The sequence below is a fragment of the Gadus morhua genome, chromosome 10 (assembly GCF_902167405.1).
Source record: "Gadus morhua chromosome 10, gadMor3.0, whole genome shotgun sequence".
Lineage (NCBI taxonomy): Eukaryota > Metazoa > Chordata > Actinopteri > Gadiformes > Gadidae > Gadus > Gadus morhua.
Window position 1 is genome coordinate 13,073,972 of NC_044057.1, and position 19,839 is coordinate 13,093,810.

The 19,839-nt window shown below is 49.5% G+C and overlaps 1 protein-coding gene across 6 annotated transcripts in view; it reads left to right on the forward strand.

Moving 5' to 3' along the window:
• Window positions 1-19,839, forward strand: part of si:dkey-237h12.3 (teneurin-3) — a 126,538-nt gene that overhangs the window by 58,350 nt on the left and 48,349 nt on the right. For all 6 annotated transcript variants that reach the window (XM_030368436.1, XM_030368437.1, XM_030368439.1 and 3 more), the window contains 4 exons: window positions 2,597-2,822; window positions 9,255-9,493; window positions 13,992-14,108; window positions 18,995-19,209. In XM_030368436.1, coding sequence (XP_030224296.1) covers window positions 2,597-2,822; window positions 9,255-9,493; window positions 13,992-14,108; window positions 18,995-19,209 — 797 coding nt within the window. The remainder of the gene's footprint in view (window positions 1-2,596; window positions 2,823-9,254; window positions 9,494-13,991; window positions 14,109-18,994; window positions 19,210-19,839) is intronic.

Consider the following 19,839-nt stretch of genomic DNA (forward strand, 5'->3'; position numbering starts at 1 on the left):
GAGATCGTTTGTGACTTTGATTAGTGCTGTTTCAGTGCTGTGGTGGGTTCTAAAACCGGATTGGAATGTTTCATATAGGTTATTGGAGAGGAGGTAAGTCTTGAGTTGAGTTGCGATGGCTCTTTCCAGTAATTTTGAGATGAATGTGAGGTTGGAGATGGGTCTGAAATTGTTGGGGTCGTCAGAGTCAAGACCAGGTTTTTTAAGGAGAGGGGTGATGGCAGCAAGTTTAAGAGGTGGGGGGACAGTGCCAGAGGTAAGGGAGGAGTTGATGGTGTCAACTCCTTATTGACACCTCCTTAAGGACACACTCCTTATTACACGGCTGCTTACCAAAACGAAACCATTCTTCACACGGTGTGTCTTTTTACAATTACCATTCGTAGTGTTGATCAGCAGAGAAATAGTCAGCCAAAGACGTTGACGTCACTGAGCAACCGGACACGCTGGGGTTGATAAGTTACCGGACGACTTGTGGAGTGATAAGAAAGACGAGAATCAGGCAAAAAAAAATCGACCCTCCTTCACAGCGGTCAAGTTCGTTGTGCATTAAAGAACCAACGGAGTGGACCAGTTGCAAACTACTGCAGCTGCTCTAAGTTATAAAGTAGCCCACCCGACCCAAAGTAATCGGAATAAGTGTATACATGTCAATTATAGCGGACTACACCACCTCTTCTATTCCGCATAGAATTCTATTCCGAACAGATAATTGTGTTCCGATTGAGGCGTATATATGATCCTTTTCTATTCCGATTGAGCTGTTCTTCCACATCTATTCGGATCGGAAGTGTCCATGTAAACGCGGCTAGTGTGTGTTTGCAGTCCTGCAGCAGTGTGCGTCTTCAGGACAATGTGTACCTATATCTATATCCATATTTCTATCTCTGCCTCTTTCTATACATCTCTATCTCTTGCTCTATATATCTATTATCCATATCTATATAGATATAGCTGTTTTATATTATTCTAGGTTCAGGGCAAGAGGGAGACGTCCCAAATGAACAACGAGAAACAGAGAGTGGGTTTCAGTGTGTGTGAGTGTGTGTGATTGTGTGTGTAAATGTAGGTGAGTGTGAGTATATGTGTGTGTGTGTGTGTGTGTGTGTGTCGTGTGTGTCTGTGCGTGTGCGTGTGCGTGTGCGTGTGCGTGTGTGTGTGTGTGTGTGTGTGTGTGTGTGTGTGTGTGTGTGTGTGTGTGTGTGTGTGTGTGTGCGTGCGTATCCACCAGTATCTGTCTGGTTGTTTACAGCCGCAGGACGACCAGTGAATGTTTATTTCCTGCGAAGCGTCGATTTGTAAGAGAAGGTTTGTGCTGCAGCCACAGGGTCGTAGATCTCCTTCCTCACCGGCGGGACGTTTCATACCGATAGAGATGAGACAGACGCAGAGCTGCTGGGCTGAGGGCCTTTCATCTCCATCTGAATCCCATCTGGGTGTTGTGAGTGATCTGGTGTGCTAAGCTAAAGCGCTAGCACCACACGCTTCAGTGGTCCACAGCCGATAGAGGGATGGGATCCTCTTTCATCACGCAAAGCAAACATTTCAACTACGAGTTCAGCTACGTGAGAAACCAGCCTAGGGCATGGTGAACACATGTTGACTACTAGATTTAATGTAGCATTGTAGTGAAGTTATGTAAATGTTAGTTTTTAGCAGTGAAGTGGTCATGTTAATGCTAGTCCCTCACAGTGCGGTGATGTTAATGCTAGTCTCTCACAGTGCAGTGATGTTAATGCTGGTCCCTCACAGTGCGGTGATGTTAATGCTCTTCCAGTGCGGTGACGTTAATGCTCTCACAATGCGGTGATGTCAACGCTAGCTGCTATCTCCGTGGACCTAGAGCCAGCCGGTTCTTGCCTTATGGGCCCCAGAAGGCATGGAGATGGCGCCCGTTTGCGGCCCAGTGGAGCGGAGAGAGACGTGTCAGCACCCTGCGTCCCCCCTTCTAAACGGGAGATAGATAGATAATCACTGCGCGCCATTCTGGGGACGATTACAGCGCTTTGTGCTAGAGAGGAAACCTGTTCCCGGCTAATGGGGCTTCTGGTCGTTAGTTATGTGAGGCTCTTCTCCGCTGTAATCAAATGTGAACATGGCGTGTACAGCCAGTAAAGGAACAGCTGCCGGCTGACCGACCTTCTGTCAGCCGCCGCCGCCGCTCGGTGACCGGCCGTGAAGACGTTCGCCTGTTCCCGTCCGGAACGCCACGCCACTACAACGTTATTTTCCAAACCCGTCTGCGTCGTCAACTCAATGGAAGCCTTGACGGCGTTCGCAGGCTTCCGGCGGCGGTCTTGGCTTTGTTTTCGCAGAATGATAGGTCGATTATTTGTGAATGTATTTGAATAATGTTAATAGGTAAAAATTTTAATATGTCATTTGATGTTATTTTATGGCCGTAGAATTCTTTCTAGATGAGTGTTTGGAGTAGTGATTCAAGCCAAAACATCAAAGCGTTGTGCTGGAAACTTTATCAAAGGTATAATTGGATGCAGTGAGAATGTTAACGATCATTAACGATAATGATACGCATTCATCTTATTCTCTCTCTTCACATGACCTCTGACCTTTGACCTCCCTCTTCTCTCCTCAGCTGACCATCACCCCCGACACCAAGGCCCGCCCCCTCTTCCCCCGGCCCCGCCCCCTCACAAGCAGCACCCGTCAATTACCGCTCTGAGTCGCAGCTCGCTGGCCAATCAGAGGAGCCCGAGCCCGCCCCCTGCGCTGGACCTGGCGGCTGATTTGCCGAGCACGGCGGAATGCTCCCAACTGCAGGACAGCTGGGTGCTGGGCAGCGATGCTGCGCTGCAGAGCAGGTAGGAGGTGGGGGGGGGAGTTAGCTCTTTTGTTAGCTCTTTTGTTAGCTCCTCGGTTAGCTCCTCGGTTAGCTCCTTGGTTAGCTCCTCGGTTAGCTCCTCGGTTAGATCCTTCTTCAGCTCCTCGGTTAGCTCCTAGGTTAGCTCCTCTGATAGCTCCTAGGTTAGCTCCTTGGTTAGCTCCTAGGTTAAACCCTCAGTCAGCCCCTCGGTGAGCTCCTCAGTTAGCCCCTCGGTAACCTCCTAGGTTAGCTCCAAGGTTAGCTCCTAGGTTATCTCCTCGGTAAGCTCCTAGGTTATCTCATCGGTTAGCTCCTTGGTGAGCTCCTCGGTTAGCCCCTTGGTAACCTCCTAGGTTAGCTCCTAGGTTAGTTCCTAGGTTATCTTCTCTGTAAACTTCTAGGTTATCTCCTAGGTCAGCTCCTAGGTTAGCTCTTAGGTTAACTCCTAGGTTAGCCCCTTGGTTAGCTCCAGGTTAGCTCCTTGGTTCGCTCCCAGGTTAGTACCTCGGTTAGCTCCTCGGTTAGCTTTTCGGTTAGCTCCTCTGCATCCAGGCGGCAGCCCTGGGTGAGGGTTTGTGGCGAGACCTTTCTGCTGTGTTAGGAGATTAGAGCCAGAGTAGACTCGGGAGATCTGAGGCCACACGCACAGAACTCTGCGTGGGCGTTTGCACAAACAATGCTCAGCGAGAAAGTTAGAAATCTGTGTACGCAGAGATTTTCCGAGATGGTCAGACGTGCGTACCCCAACGGTGCGATGGTTTCAACATACCAAGGCTCCTGAAAGTGTGCCGACCTGAACGAGCTCAGAGACCACAGCCCATCAACTCCTAGAACTGACCCAACATGGTTCTAGGAAGTAATTATTACCTTCACAAGCTGAACACTCGATTATAATGCAACCGAACGCAGTTGAAAAAAAAACAGTTGCCTGCAAATTGTGCTTGAATGCTGGCCCTTACTCAGAATAAGGGGATGTTTTCAACTAACTGATGAAGACATTCTGGTTTAGTATTCATGAAGACCTTCTGGTTCTGTACTTAACTGTACTGGAACTGGTTCTTTACGTAACACTGCTGAACGCTGTTTGTCATGTGGTGGACCAGGTGGTCTAACCCCTCCGTGATAGAGAGTCCTTCCAGATGAAGTTGTGGTAGACCAGCTGATCTAACCCCTCTGTGATAACGAGTCCTTCCAGATGAAGCTGTTGTAGGCCAGGTGATCTAACCCCTCCGTGATAGAGAGTCTTTCCAGATGAAGCTGTTGTAGGCCAGGTGATCTAACCCCTCCGTGATAGCCAGTCCTTCCAGATGAAGCTCAAGGTTTTCCCACGGGGCCGATGGTCGTTTGATCTTTAAGAATTGATTCAGCCGCGCAGAGATTCTCAATACGCTGAGCTAGGCAGGAAGTGCATGGAGCAGCACTCTCATCACCACAACGTAAACATCTCATATTGTTGTCTTGTTTGTTCGTTACGACTTGAAATCAATTTGCGTCCCGTTTAATGAAGGAGTCATTAATGAGAGTGTGAAGTGCTTAATGTGCTAATTCAAGTGATTTCTGCTGCCTTTTAAAGCAAGTATTCTGCTATTGAGTTGAGCACTTGTCTCCTCTTCAGCGAGCTAAGAGCCAGCAGCCTTTTACTGCCTCTCTGCTGAACCTCCTCTCAGCCGAGAACACGTCTCAAGAACCCAGAGAACCTCTCCCAGGCTTGCCTTGACCTTGAGTTGTTATGGAATATGAAGTGAAATGGAAGAAAAATCCTTACTTCTCTTGATACCTCTCAATACAATAATTCTCCAATTATTGCAACACATCTGAAATTGTTGTGTGGTGTTTCATGTGCTGATGGAGGAGATGCAGGTGATATTTAACGTTCCATGTCGTGTAAGACCCTTCCTCCACATCTCCACCCCCCATAGTAAAACGGGTCAATTAGGTCTCTTCAAAGCGGACGGCCTGGACCTCATCTGGGCTGAGGGGAGGCCCGGGAACAGGCCATTAGCGGCCGTGGGGAAGGTCATTATTCTTAAGCTCTTCCAGAGTCCTTTATCTCAAATGGACTGCGCTTGTGAAATGAATACACACCAGTTATGCAGGGAAAGTCCCTATTAGGCCAAGGCCCTCATGTACGTTCATCCAATAACCCGTGGACCACAGACAGATTTGACACTCTGAATCACCCCGTCCCCACGTCATCACCACGGAAACATCCGGTCTCAGTCTGAATCATGATTAAGTCTCTGCTCTGTTCCTTTACAGAACATACAGTTCAGGCTGAGAGAGAAGTTCAGAGTGTGTTTCTGATCTGAAGGAAAGAGCCCTGCTACGGATAGAGCTCTGAATAGAGACCCAGTTATAGACCTAGGTAGAGAACCAGGGGGTAGAGAACCAGGGGGGTAGAGACCCAGGGGCGTAGAGACCCAGGGGGGTAGAGACCCAGGTAGAGAACCAGGAGGGTAGAGACCCAGGGGGGTAGAGACCCATCGGGTAGAGACCCAGGAAGAGACCCAGGTAGAGACCCAGGGGGTATAGACCCAGGGGGGTAGAGACCCAGGGGGGTAGAGACCCAGGGGGTAGAGACCCAGGGGGTAGAGACCCAGGTAGAGACCCAGGGGGTAGAGACCCAGGTAGAGACCCACGGGGTAGAGACCCAGGTAGAGACCCACGGGGTAAAGAACCAGGTAGAGACCCAGGTAGAGACCCAGGTAGATGGGCTATTCGAGAAGGATAATTAAACATCCTCCCTTGCTGTCATTATCTCTTCCTATTGTTTGGTTTTCCTCTTGTTTAATTTTATCAGTACCCCCCCTCACACACACACACACACACACACGCACGCACACACACACTAACACACACACGCACACACACACACCCACACACACACACACACACACACACACACACACACACACACACACACACACACACACACACACACACACACACACAGTGTTATCAATGGTCTTCTGGTATTAGCATATTAATGTGCTTTTCTGTGTCCAAGTGTCCGTAATCAATTACAGCTGATGGGTTCGTGGGTTTGGCTCTGAAGCCCGAGGCCCTTCAGCATCTGTTCACAAGGACCTCAAACACACACACACACACACACACACACACACACACACACACACACACACACACACACACACACACACACACACACACACACACGCACACGTGCGCGCACACACACACACACACACTGACTCTGGCCCCTGAGGTGAGACAGGCAGTGGGCCTGTCTCACAGCTCTGCACCGAGCTGCCAACACCGGTCTGGAGAACGGCTTCAGATAGAGTACCCCTGCTCCTGGGGTCCCCCAGACTGAACCCAGGTCCAGGTCCAGGTCTACTCGGTCCCCATGACATACCCAGGTCCAGTTCCAGGTCTAGGCGGTCCTCCTGGCTCAGGTCCGGGTCCAGATCCAGGTCCAGGTCTAGGCGGCCCCCCTGACAGACTTGTCATTTCAGCAGCATGGTCTGTAACCTTCACCTGCTCCCTGGGAGGCGAGGTGTGTCAGAACATCCAAACATGACATTTGTTCCTCAGCGGACGAATTGATCAGCGGCCTACCGACCAATCAGCAGCCCGGGAGAGACAGGGATCGGGGGGGGCGAGGGGTAGGGATGGGGAGAGGCAGGGAGGAGGGATGGGGAGGGCGAGGGATGGGGGGAGGTATGGGGAGGGAGGGGGGAGGAGGGAGGGGAAGGGATGGGGGGAGGTATGGGGAGGGAGGGCGGGGAGAGGGAGGAGGGAAGGTGTTGTTAGCAGGGAGTTCCTCTGTCGGCTGTTTGGTTCAGAAGAAGCCCCCCTATGGAGAAGGTGTGCGGCCTGGCCACACCCCCTCACTACAACATCCCTGGTTATTACCGTTACCACGGAAACGGAGGAGCTTGTAACCGTAGCACCAATTTAACCCACCGCCTGGTAGGTACTGTTGTAAAGTGCCTTCATGTTGTGGATCCAGACCTCTAGCTCTATGTGTCCTTATCTCTGACACAACCACACATTCTGCTTTAAATAACGGTAATACTAGTGCTTTAGAAATCTCAGATGTGAACTCCTGGTACAATACTGATTATAATTTAACCTCTGACCACATTTACTGCAATTAAAAAATCCATCGCAAACACACCTTTGTGTAAGAATCACGTTATTAAGACAACTGAGCAGGAGACAAAACGAGAAAACGTCTTTAAATGAACAACAAACTAAATAACAACGAATCCCAGGCCATTGAAAGAAACCAATAGAAAGGCCATCGATCGGCCTCCAGGGGAATCCATCCAGGTCCTGATGAGTTCTCTGCTGGCCTCGTGCTCAGAGAGACAACCTTAGAGAAGAGAAAGGATCCGTCTGAAAGAGTTGTTAAGAACAGCTGCCATTGTCTGCATAATGATCCTGATGGACCTGATTCACTGGCAACCACAGCTCTGTAATGGTAACCACAGCTATTACCTGATATAGTTACTGTTAACCACAGCTGTTACCTGATTCAGTTACTGGTAAGGCTCGGTTATGGTCGTAACCACCGCTATGGTAACCACTGCTCCTTTACGGTCCTGATGCATTTACTGTAAATCAGCGCTCTGTTACGGTCCTGATGTATTTACTGTAAACGAGCGCTCTGTTACGGTCCTGATGCATTTACTGTAAACCAGCGCTCTGTTACGGTCCTGATGTATTTAATGTAAACCAGCGCTCTGTTACGTCCTGATGTATTACTGTAAACCAGCGCTCTGTTACGTCCTGATGTATTACTGTAAACCAGCGCTCTGTTACGTCCTGATGTATTACTGTAAACCAGCGCTCTGTTACGACCTGATGTATTACAGTAAACAACCGCTCTGTTACGTCCTGATGTATTTAGGACCGTAACAGTCACTTCTGTTCCTCGCACACACCGAAGAAGGTGCCTATGTGGGGCTGTTTGAGCTGAACAGACATGTTACCGTTTCTCTCTCGATTAAAGACCACTTTGGGCGCGTCAGTGCGTTAATCCAGAGGCGAGCGCTGAGCTGAGGTCAGCTCTCAGGTCTGAGGCTTCAGCAGCCGGTCGCTACGCGGTGAGACGTAGGAAGGTCTTCCTCCGTTAACCTCGGGGCGGTGGCACGAGTGGCCACACCGCTTAATTAATTGACTCAAGAGCTTTAAACGTTAAGAGCATGGTCACCTGCGAGTGCCTCTGATTAGAGGCTCTTAATGAGGCCAGGCACCACAGCCTGTTAGCCACCACTACCATAAAACACCTATTAAAGACTTCATGATCCTCATCGCCCCTCATCACAACACATCTGGGCCTCGTCCGGGAACGGACTGCCGCAGCCTTCACAGCCTCAACAACCTCCACAACCTTTACCCCACAACCTCCACCCAAAACCACTTTAATAATAATAATAATAATAATACATAGGTTTTATACAGCGCTTTTCTCGGTACCCAAAGACGCTTTATTGATACTTTACCCCCACAATCTCCCCATACCTCTACAGTCTCCTCTATTCCCTGACCTCCTCTATACCCTGACCTCCACTTCCTCCTCTATACCCTGAACTCCTCCTTACCCTGACCTCCACAGCCTCCTAGTCTATCCTTTCTCCCATCTCTCCTCCATTGACTCTAGACACCCAGTACTTTTGTATAGTATGTTACAGGACATGAAGGTTTGCAGTAGTTCTCCTTGATTGTGATATTATATTTAAAATATAAAATCTTTGAGTTGGCGATAGCTACGTATGGCATATAACGCCTCATGCTCAAAGTAACGTGACAAACCCACCTGGGAGTGTTAGGATGACCATTGTAAACCCACCTGGGAGTGTAAAGATGACCGGTGTAAACCCACCTGGGAGTGTAAAGATGACCGGTGTAAACCCACCTGGGAGTATAAAGATGACCGGTGTAAACCACCTGGGAGTGTAGATGACCGGTGTAAACCCACCTGGGAGTGTAAAGATGACCGGTGTAAACCCACCTGGGTGTGTAAAGATGACCGGTGTAAACCCACCTGGGTGTGTAAAGATGACCGGTGTAAACCCACCTGGGAGTGTAAAGATGATTGGTGTAAACCCACCTGGGAGTGTAAAGGTGACGGTGTAAACCCACCTGGGAGTGTTAGGATGACCGGTGTAAACCCACCTGGGAGTGTTAGGATGACCGGTGTAAACCCACCTGGGGGTATTAGGATGACCGGTGTAAACCCACCTGGGGGTGTTATGATGACCGGTGTAAACCCACCTGGGGGTGTTAGGATGAGCGGTGCAAACCCACCTGGGGGTGTTAGGATGACCGGTGTAAACCCACCTGGGAGTGTAAAGATGACCGGTGTAAACCCACCTGGGGGTGTTAGGATGACCGGTGTAAACCCACCTTGGAGTGAAAAGATGACAGATGTAAACCCAGTTACCATGTTTCTGTTTCTCTGCAGACACTTCCTCTTTAAGACGGGAACAGGAAGTACGGCATTCTTCGGCACGGCAACGCCCGGCTACACCATGGCGACGGGGGCAGTCTACTCCACGCCCGCCCGGCCCCTCCCACGCAGCTCGCTCTCCAGGGGGGCCTTCAAGTTCAAGAAGTCCCCGCGCCACTGCTCCTGGAGGTGCACTGCCCTGGGCGCCGTGGGCGTGGCCACGCTGCTGTCACTCATCCTCTGCTACTGCATCGGTAAGACCTGATTACACATCTACTGAATCAATAATATTAGATCTATTGTATCAATAATGATATATCTACTGTATCAATAATACACTTACTGTATCAATAATATTACATCTACTTTATCAATAATGATATATCTACTGTATCAATAATACGCTTACTGTATCAATAATACGTTTATTGCATCGGTTAGGTACAACCTGATCCTATCTACTGTATCAATAATTATACATCTAGTGTATCAATAATAACATATCTGCTGTATCAATAATGATAAATCTACTGTATCAAAAATACTATATCTACCGTATCAATAATACATTTACTACATCTGTACAACCTTATTATATCTATTGTATCAATAATAATATATATGCTGGATCAATATCATATATCTAATGTATCAATACTAATTGATCTACTGTTATTGATAATACGTTAACTGCATCGACCTATTCCCAATTCCCTCCTCCGAACGTAACCGAACGCAGCCCAGCACTGCAGGTGTTTGATGTGCTCTCTGCCTGGGTTGTACATGAGTTACGTGATGGTATCGGCTCGGCGCCTAGACCTGCGTACTCGCCGATCCCGATAATGCAAGAACTGAACCGGTCAAATACGTACAAAACACAGGAGCCTACAGATCAGTGCCCTGCAGGTCAGAAAGATGGATAGTTGGTTAGTTGTTGGTTAGTTGATAGTTAGTTGCAGGCTCCAATAGGTTTAGGAGTCATTCTAAGATAGATAGTTGGTTAGTTGTGGGTTAGCTGCAGGCGCCAGTAGGAATAGTGTGTCTCAGATAGATAGTTGGTTAGTTGTTGGTTAGTTGTTATTTTGCTGCAGGCTCTAGTAGGTATAGTCTGTCTCAGATAGGTAGCTGGTTAGTTTTTATTTAGCTGCAGGCTCCAGTGGGTATAGTCTATCTCAGATAGGTAGCTGGTTAGCTGTGTGTAAGGTGCAGGCTCCAGTAGGTATCGTCTGTCTCAGATAGGCAGCTGGTTAGCTGTGTGTAAGGTGCAGGCTCCAGTAGGTATCGTCTGTCTCAGATAGGCAGCTGGTTAGCTGTGTGTAAGGTGCAGGCTCCAGTAGGTATTGTCTGTCTCAGATAGGCAGCTGGTTAGCTGTGTGTAAGGTGCAGGCTCCAGTAGGTATCGTCTATCTCAGATAGATAGCTGGTTAGCTGTGTGTAAGGTGCAGGCGGTCTGGGCTGTGTAATGTGTCAGCGGCCGGCCTCACCTTTAGAGGTGGATACAGCAATAAAGCGATATAATGTATCGGCGGTCCGTGTCTATAATCCTCGTCCCCCAGCGCTGATATAAAGGTTCTATAGAGCTGGTCCCGCGATGCGCAGTGTCACCCACTCGTATACGGGAGATACGTCTCGCTAGGAAGACTCTAACAGCGTTTTATTGACGACCAGAGAGGACCTCTGGAAGAGGATATAAAGCACCACGTATCACTGCCTTTCCCTCGCTGCTCAGCTCCTCATACTGCCTACCCCTCTCTCTCCTCTCTCTCCTCTCTCTCCTCTATCCTCTCTCTCCTCTCTCTCCTCTCTCTCCTCTCTCTCCTCTCTCTCTCCTGTCTCCTCTCTCTCCTCTCTCTCTCCTCTCTCTCCTCTCTCTCTCCTCTCTCTCCTCTCTCTCTCCTCTCTCTCTCTCCTCTCTCTCTCCTCTCTCTCTCTCTCTCTCTCTCTCCTCTCTCCTCTCTCTCCTCTTCTCTCTCTCTCCTCTCCTCTCTCCACCACCTGGTTCCTCCCTTTCATTCATCAAATTACCAGGACGGGGCGAGACGATCCTCAAGTTGTGTTTAAATGTTTGAATCTGGTTCCTCTCTGATGTCGTTCTTCTCCTCCCTTGTTCCTCTCAGCGGAGGGAAGGTGGGGACACCAGATGAAACTCTTAGCCAGGCTGAGTTAGAGGAGCAGGTAGGGCTTTTGGGGCGGGTGGAGGAAGGAATGGAGGTGGAGACGTCAGTGGTGGGGGGTTGGAGATGAGGTGGGGTTGGTGTAGCAGCAGCTGAGAGCTTTGCAGACGCCTAAGGAGACAGGAGGAACTTTCTCTCTTTCTTCACTTTCATCCTCAGCTATAGCTGCCAGCACACAGACACACACATACACACAGACACACCCACAGACACACACCTACATCCACACAGACACACACACACTCAGACACACACACACACACACACACACACACACACACACACACACACACACACACACACACACACACACACACACACACACACACACAGACACATACATACAGACACACACACATGGAGACACGTATACACCCACACACACAAACAGATACAGACACAGAAACAGATACACACACACACACACACACACACACACACACACACACACACACACACATACACACACACACACACACACACACACACACATACACACACAAACATGGAGACACGTGTACACATAAACACACACACAAACAGATACCAACCCAAAGACACACACACACACACACACACACACACACACACACATACACACACACACACACACACACACACACACACACACACACACACACACACACACACACACACACACACACACACAAACACAACCACATACAAACACCACGCACACCACAAATACACACACACACACACACACACATACACACAAACACAGACTTCGCTCGAGGACGAACCGCAGTGCAAAGCCATCATTTTAGGAAGCTTAATAAAAGGTTTTCTGTTCGGACTTTGTTGACTATGAGGTTCTACCGCTTCAAACGGATCACTAAAGACACGTAACAGGCTGGGGAGTGGAGAGGGGGGAGAGGGGGGAGAGGAAGGGGGAGGAGAGGGAGGAGAGAGGAGAGGGAGGAGTGAGGAGAGAGAGGAAGGGGGAGGAGAGGGAGGAGAGAGGAGCGGGAGGAGTGAGGAGAGAAAGGGAGGGGGAGGAGAGGGAGGAGAGAGGAGAGAAAGAGAGGGAGGGAGAGTGGAGAGGAGGGAGGATAAGAGGGAGGGGAGAGAAGAGAGGGGAGGAGAAGAGGAAGGAGAGGAGAGGTTAGAACCGGCTGCTCTCCTCAGTTCCATTATGATTGAAGTTCTCCTCAACTCGTTCTTGAGGAGAGGACTAATGGTTTTAAAGTAGCAATCAATCTAGTTTTAAGAATTGAGTCATCGACAAATCATTACATGGACAATAAGGAATGTCCTTCTTGGTATAATGGTTAGCATGATTAAGATCATAAAGAGGAGCAGGAAGTGCGTCTGCAGACAGGAAGTCGTGATACGAGGCGCTGGGGAAAGACCATCAGGTTCCTCCTGTCAGGGTCAGCGGTGGCATCGCACACGAGGAGGAGCTCTCTTGGTATTCATGAGGGTGTGGTTGGTGGAGCCGTTATGTATATGTGTGGAGACCTGAGCTGCCCCACCCGCGGATGTAGAGCGCGACGCTACGCCCTGACGGAGACGTTACACGCAGAGACATCCATTATTCAGGACCGTCGCTCGGGCCAGGGTGTAGCATGGAGCCAGGAGGGCTAGCTGGTTAGCTCCTCGCAGCAGACAGTGGTCCGCTGTGTCTCCACCTCAGGTGATGGTGTTGGTGGAGGAGGGGGGGGAGATAAAGCGGAGGTAATCTGGATGCTTTTCCAGCATGCACCCTGGCTTCTGCTTTTGAAGGTTATGAGAGACCTGGCCACAGAGCTAGACTCTCTCTCTCTCTCTCTCTCTCTCTCTCTCTCTCTCTCTCTCGCTCTCTCTCTCTCTCTCTCTCTCTCTCTCTCTCTCTCTCTCTCTCTCTCTCTCTCTCTCTCTCTCTCTCTCTCTCTCTCTCTCTCTCTCTCTCTCTCGCCCCTCTCCTCTCTCTCCCTCTCTTCTCATCTCTCTCTCTCTCTCTCTCTCTCTCTCTCTCTCTCTCTCTCTCCCTCCCTCTCTCTCTCTCTCTCTCTCTCTCTCTCTCTCTCTCTCTCTCTCTCTCTCTCTCTCTCTCTCTCTCTCTCTCTCTCTCTCTCTCTCTGTCTCTGTCTCCGTCCCTCTTTCTCTCTCTCTCTGGTGGGTGGGTTGTGTAGAGGTGGTGGTGTTTAGAGGTCTTCCTGGACAGGGGGTCCTGATGTTGGAGGTGCGGTACATTGGTGTGGTGGTGTTGTAGTGGTGGTGGAGGTGGTTGGTGTAGCGATGGTGTAAGTGGGTGGTGTAGTGGTGGTGGAGGTTGGTGGTGTAGTGGTGGTAGATATGGGTGGTGTAGCGGTGGTGGAGCTGTTGTCTGGACCGGGGGTGTGGTGGTAATGAGGCCCCAGAGCAGCGGCTCAGGGCTGCAGGTCCGGGCATCGACCCTCCGGTCCCTGGAGTCCTCCGCACCGCCACCCCATAATAATACCATATGCTGTAAAGTGCCTCCTCTGTGTGTGTGTGTGTGTGTGTGTGTGTGTGTGTGTGTGTGTGTGTGTGTGTGTGTGTGTGTGTGTGTGTGTGTGTGTGTGTGTGTGTGTGTGTGTGTGTGTGTTCCCCACAGCGATGCACATTCTGGGTCTGAACTGGCAGCTGCAGGAGGAGAGCGGTCTGTTTGAGAACGGGGTCCGCCCGGCGTCCAGCCCGGCCAGCCTGGTGCCCCTGCTGACCGGAGAGCACGGTGAGCACACGGCAGGCTAGCCCGGAACACTAGCCCGGCACGCTAGCCCGGCACGCTAGCCCGGCACGCTAGCCCGGCACGCTAGCCCGGCACGCTAGCCTAGTTCTTTCAGATCCGTTCACTTTCACGATTCCGTCATTAAGTCAGATGGTCTGTTACGTCATTTGCAGGGGAATCAGAAATTATGGAATAAATGTTGCATGTAGCCTACTTTTGAATGTTCTGGCAAAATTACCCAGGTTAAGTGTAAATATTAAGCATATATATAAAGCACATACGTACCTTTTTTATTCATAAATATCCTTGATACACAATGGGGTGCAGTAAGAATTAAATATTAGCGCTAATAAGCAGTGAAGCACGTTAGCAACTAGACCAAACGAGACTCGTAATAATAGGTAAAAACAATACTTTATTAAATCATACAATTGTGATGTAGAACAAAATAGAAAGAAAACATAAAGTGCTTGCATGATATTGAAGCCCTCAGCGATCGTTAGTTAACTTGTGTGGTGGTGTCTTATCATTTGTTTACCCATGGGCCATGGCAACGCGATTGCTACCTGATCTCATTGGCTGAATCTATGAGAACGTTGTAGACTCAATCAATGCAAGGTCGCGGGGAGACGAAGCTCTGTTTGTTTGTTTGTATATTTTATTTACGTGACCATATTTTTGGTATATGTTTAAAACAGAAAAGAAAAAAGAAACAGTTCTCTTGTTTTGGAAATCAGTTCTCGTCGTTCACCTTCGGGATTCGGGAGCCCGGCACTAGGCCTGTCGCGATATGCAATAAATCAATTAATTGCGCAATAATTTCTATTCGCACTCTTTTTTTTTAAATCATTGCTATATTGTCCTAATCTGACAAGAAATCGATGCCATGAACAGAAATATTATTGGCCTTTATAACACGGGTCTCCTCAATGCCGTGGAACGCTCCGTTCACTTGCATAGATAGTAGTCCGGTAACTTGTCAACCCCAGTGTCTTCGGTTGCTAAGCAACGTCAACGTCTTTGGCAGACTATTTCTCTGCTGATCAACACTACGAATGCTGGTAACGAATAAATTGTAAAGAGACACACCATGTGAAGTTATTTTTTCGTCTTGGCAAATAGCCTTGTAATAAGCGGGATAATGTATACGACGTCGCCGATCATTATCGAAAATAAGCCCCTTCAGGGCAAAGCAAGACACCTCCGCTGCGCGTTGGTGTCCTGTTCGCCCTGTCGGGGCTTATTTTCCCGATAGTGACCGGCGTTCTATGCATTATAAATATTTATATATATTATATATATTTAGCAGGGTAGGCCTAAATAACAAATGTCGGGTTGAAATCGGGCTCCGGCTCATAATTACAGGGCACAACGAGTAAACCCCCTCGTCAAATGTCAGTCACTTGTTGCATGGTCTGTGTGGGAGGCGGAGCCCTGGCGTTACACGTGTTTATTATTTTTTGAAGCGCAATCTTGTTTACATTTACATTTAATGTTTAGTTTTTATTCAAGAGCATTTTTTGTTAATAATAGATTGTTTTTGTTTATTTTGTTAATTTATTCTCGATATTTTATATGTCTTCCAGACGTCCAGTTCCAATGTTCTTTAAAAATAAAAGTTTATTGATCTTCGAAAGGGTGTACTACTTCATCATTATATTAGTTGAAAAACGGCAATATTATCGCTTATCGCAATCATTTCTGGGGCAATTAATCGCCCAGAAAAATTTGTTATCGTGACAGGCCTACCCGGCACGGTAGTCGGGGGCGTGTCTATGTTCCCCGGGTCCTACGTTCCCCGGGTCCTATATTCCCCTCTTTGTATGAGACTGGGGAACATAGGACCCTTTTTAAAAAAAAGGGTCCAATGTTCCCCGCTTTTCCCAAAAAGGGTCCTATGTTCCCAGATATGTATGTGACCAGAGAACATAGGATCCTTTTTAAAAAAAAAGGTTCTATGTTCCCCGGTGTGTTAATTTTTCAACCATTGATGCCAAATTCCGGCCGAGATAACTACCATTGCATGTCTTTACCTTTTGTGGAAGAGGGAGAGACGTCGGAGAACCTGACGCAGTCTATTCATACGCCGGTAAACAAACCCCTAGAAGCCCAATCCCTACGAGAGCTCCCCGTGCTACGGCCATCCGGAGGCGCACAGAGCTTTTGGCCGTGATATTATTATACAATTATATTACATTATATACTATTATATAAAGAGCTCTGGGAGTCGCAAACGGCAACAATCACTTTCTCCTCAATGCTGCAGTTCACCCTGGACTGCACTGCACTGAGTTGGCCGGTTGAACTCTGATTGGCTGTCATCACGCGAATGTCGCGTCCAAGTTTAAATATTTTTAAAGATTGATAGATTGCGGGGAACATAGGACCCTTTTCCCAAAAAGGGTCCTATGCTCCCCGGTATGTATGGCTACAGGGGAACATAGGACCCTTTTTTGGAAAAACGGGGAACATAGGACCTTTTTTTTTAAAAAGGGTCCTATGTTCCCAGAGCGGGGAACATAGGACCCGGGGAACATAGAACCCGGGGAACATAGGGATGTACCCACAGTAGCCTTGCACACTAGCCTAGCACGCTAGCCTAGCACACTATCCCGGCAAACTATCCTAGCACGCTAGCCCTGCACGCTAACCTAGAATGCTAACTATGACGATAACCTAGGGCGTTTATCAGGCTATCAAAACCAATAGCACTTGAAATCGAATGTAGCATGCTAACCGAGCACAGTATCCCTAGCATGCTAGCCCTCTTACAGTGTTTCAGCAAACTGCCACTTCATTCTGCAGTTACAGTAGCGCAGTTAACTTAATCACATCTAGAGTCGAATAAACATTTATGGCTCATGTCAAACCAAAAACACGTATTTGCATTCAATAATTGTTTCAGAATCATAACAAATTTGGGACACTTACCATATTGATTTCTCTGGGGTGGTGAAACAGTGAGGCGATTCAATTATGGTGTCAAACAAGAGAGACGCACAGCGTAAACATTCAGACTCTGAGCTCCTCTTGAGGAACAGTAGACCATCTGCTCAGACCTGCTCAGTCTCTGGAGATAACTTTGTTCCTCAACACTGGTGAGGACCAGCGGACCATCTGCTCAGACCGGCTCAGTCTCTGGAGATAACCTGGTACCTCAACCTGGTACGTTATTGCTGGTTAGGATGAGGGAGATTAGGATGGAGGAGTTAGACTAGAGGAGTTAGGAGGAGGGAGATTAGGATGGAGGAGTTTAGGACACATGCATAAACACACACATACACACACACTGGGTACATGCACACACACACACACACACACACACACACACACACTGGACGCATAGACACACGCAGCCAGACAGTCATACAGACCACACGGTGCATGTCACACACCGATGCACACACAAACACACACACACACACACACACACACACACACACACACACACACACACTGGACACATAGACACACGCAGCCGGACAGTCATACAGACCACACGGTGCATGTCACACACCGATGCACACACAAACACACACACACACACACGCACACACACACACACGCACACACACACAATCTCACACACACACACACACACACACACACACACACACACACACACACACACACACACACACACACACACACACACACACACACACACACACACACACACATACACACACATGCCTACAGAGTAAGGGTCTGATGTGTGAGGCTGTCTGCTCGCTGTCGCTGCTCTGCATCACAACAGAGGCTGGCTGGTACAGTCCTCAGTCGACCAGGAGTCCTGGAGTCCATACGGACCTCACTGACGGCTGCTTCCTCAGGCTTATGACACATCTGAGACCTTATGCACTGAACTGCAGAGACACGCACGCACGCACGCACGCACGCACGCACGCACGCACGCACGCACGCACGCACGCACGCACACACGCACGCACACACATGGGCACTCACTCCCACAAACTCACGCTCACACACCCAGGGTGATGCAGCCTAACAGAACCGTATGAAGGAATATGCTGTCTGGTATTTCGACTCTAGCTTCTATGACTCACACTGGAACCAGTACAGTCAGTACAGTCTATCCAGTACAGTACAGTCTCTACAGTCAGTGCAGTACAGTCAGTATAGTCAGTCAGTAAAGTACAGTCAGTATAGTCAGTCAGTACAGTCCAGTCAGTCAGTACAGTTACGAAGTACAGTTAGACAGTACAGTATAGTACAGTCAGTACAGTCAGTACAGTGCAGTCAGTACAATACAGTCAGTACAGTCAGTACAGTACACCACAGTCAGACAGTACAGTACAGTACAGTCACTACAGTACAGTCCAGTCAGTATCAAGTCAAATAATCTAGACATGGAGGTTCTGACCTATAGGGGGCAGGTTCTGACCTACAGGGGGGAGGTTCTGACCTAAAGGGGGGAGGTTCTGACCTACAGGGGGGAGGTTCTGATCTACAGGGGGGAGGTTCTGGGGGAGGTTCTGACCTACATAGGAGAGGTTCTGACCTACAGGGGGGAGGTTCTGACCTACAGGGGGGAGGTTCTGGGGGTAGGTTCTGACCTAAAGGGGGGAGGTTCTGACCTACAGGGGGGAGGTTCTGACCTAAAGGGGGGAGGTTCTGACCTACAGGGGGGAGGTTCTGATCTACAGGGGGGAGGTTCTGGGGGAGGTTCTGACCTACATAGGAGAGGTTCTGACCTACAGGGGGGAGGTTCTGACCTACAGGGGGGAGGTTCTGGGGGGAGGTTCTGACCTACAGAGGGGAGGTTCTGACCTACAGAGAGGAGGTTCTGACCTACAGGGGGGAGGTTCTGGGGGGAGGTTCTGACCTACAGGGGGGAGGTTCTGACCCAGCCCGCTCTCTGTCCCCAGGGAGGAGTGGGGGTCTCCCTCCAGAGAACAGCTCCATCGACACAGGGCTGGTGGTGGTGGGGCACCGCGTGGCCCAGGGTCTGCCGCCCGGGGTCTTCTGGAGGTCCCGCCTCACCATGGCCACGCCCAGCTTCCTCAAGTTCAACATCTCCGTCCAGAAGAACGCGCTGATCGGGGTCTACGGCCGCAAGGGCCTGGCCCCGTCACACACACAGGTACAGCGCCCTGCTCTTCATCACCACGCCGTCCCACTCATCACCACGCTCTTCCCTTCCTCACCACAGCCTCCTCTTCGTCACCACAGCCTCCTCTTCATCACCACGCCCTCCTCTTCATCCCCACGTCCTCCTCTTCCTCACCACAGCCTCCTCTTCATCACTCCCAGGGGGGGAGAGCGTTGTGGGGCCGAGTGGCTCTGGTCCGCCCTGGTAGTGTAGGGGCTGTCCCCACTCACTGTGAAGCTTCATCTACTAACTCATTACTACCACTGTTTGACTTGTCTGAGCCACACTGACGTGAGTGTGTGTGTGTGTGTGTGTGTGTGTGTGTATGCTGCGTGTGAGTGTGTGTGTGTCTGTGTGTGGGTGTGTGTGTCTGCGTGTAGGTGTGTGTGTGTCTGCGTGTAGGTGTGTGTGTGTCTGTGTGTGGGTGTGTGTGTGTCTGTGTGTGGGTTTGTGTGGGTCTGTGCCCATGTCAGGATCAGGGCTCTATGTAAAGAGCGGCTGTGTGTTTTGCTAGACGCAGCTATTCAGGTCCCCACCGGGCGTCTGAGCGCTCCGATCAGTGGGGGGAGTCCTCAGATGAGAGCGGATCACTCCCACTCTGTTCTTAAAAGCTTCACCTCC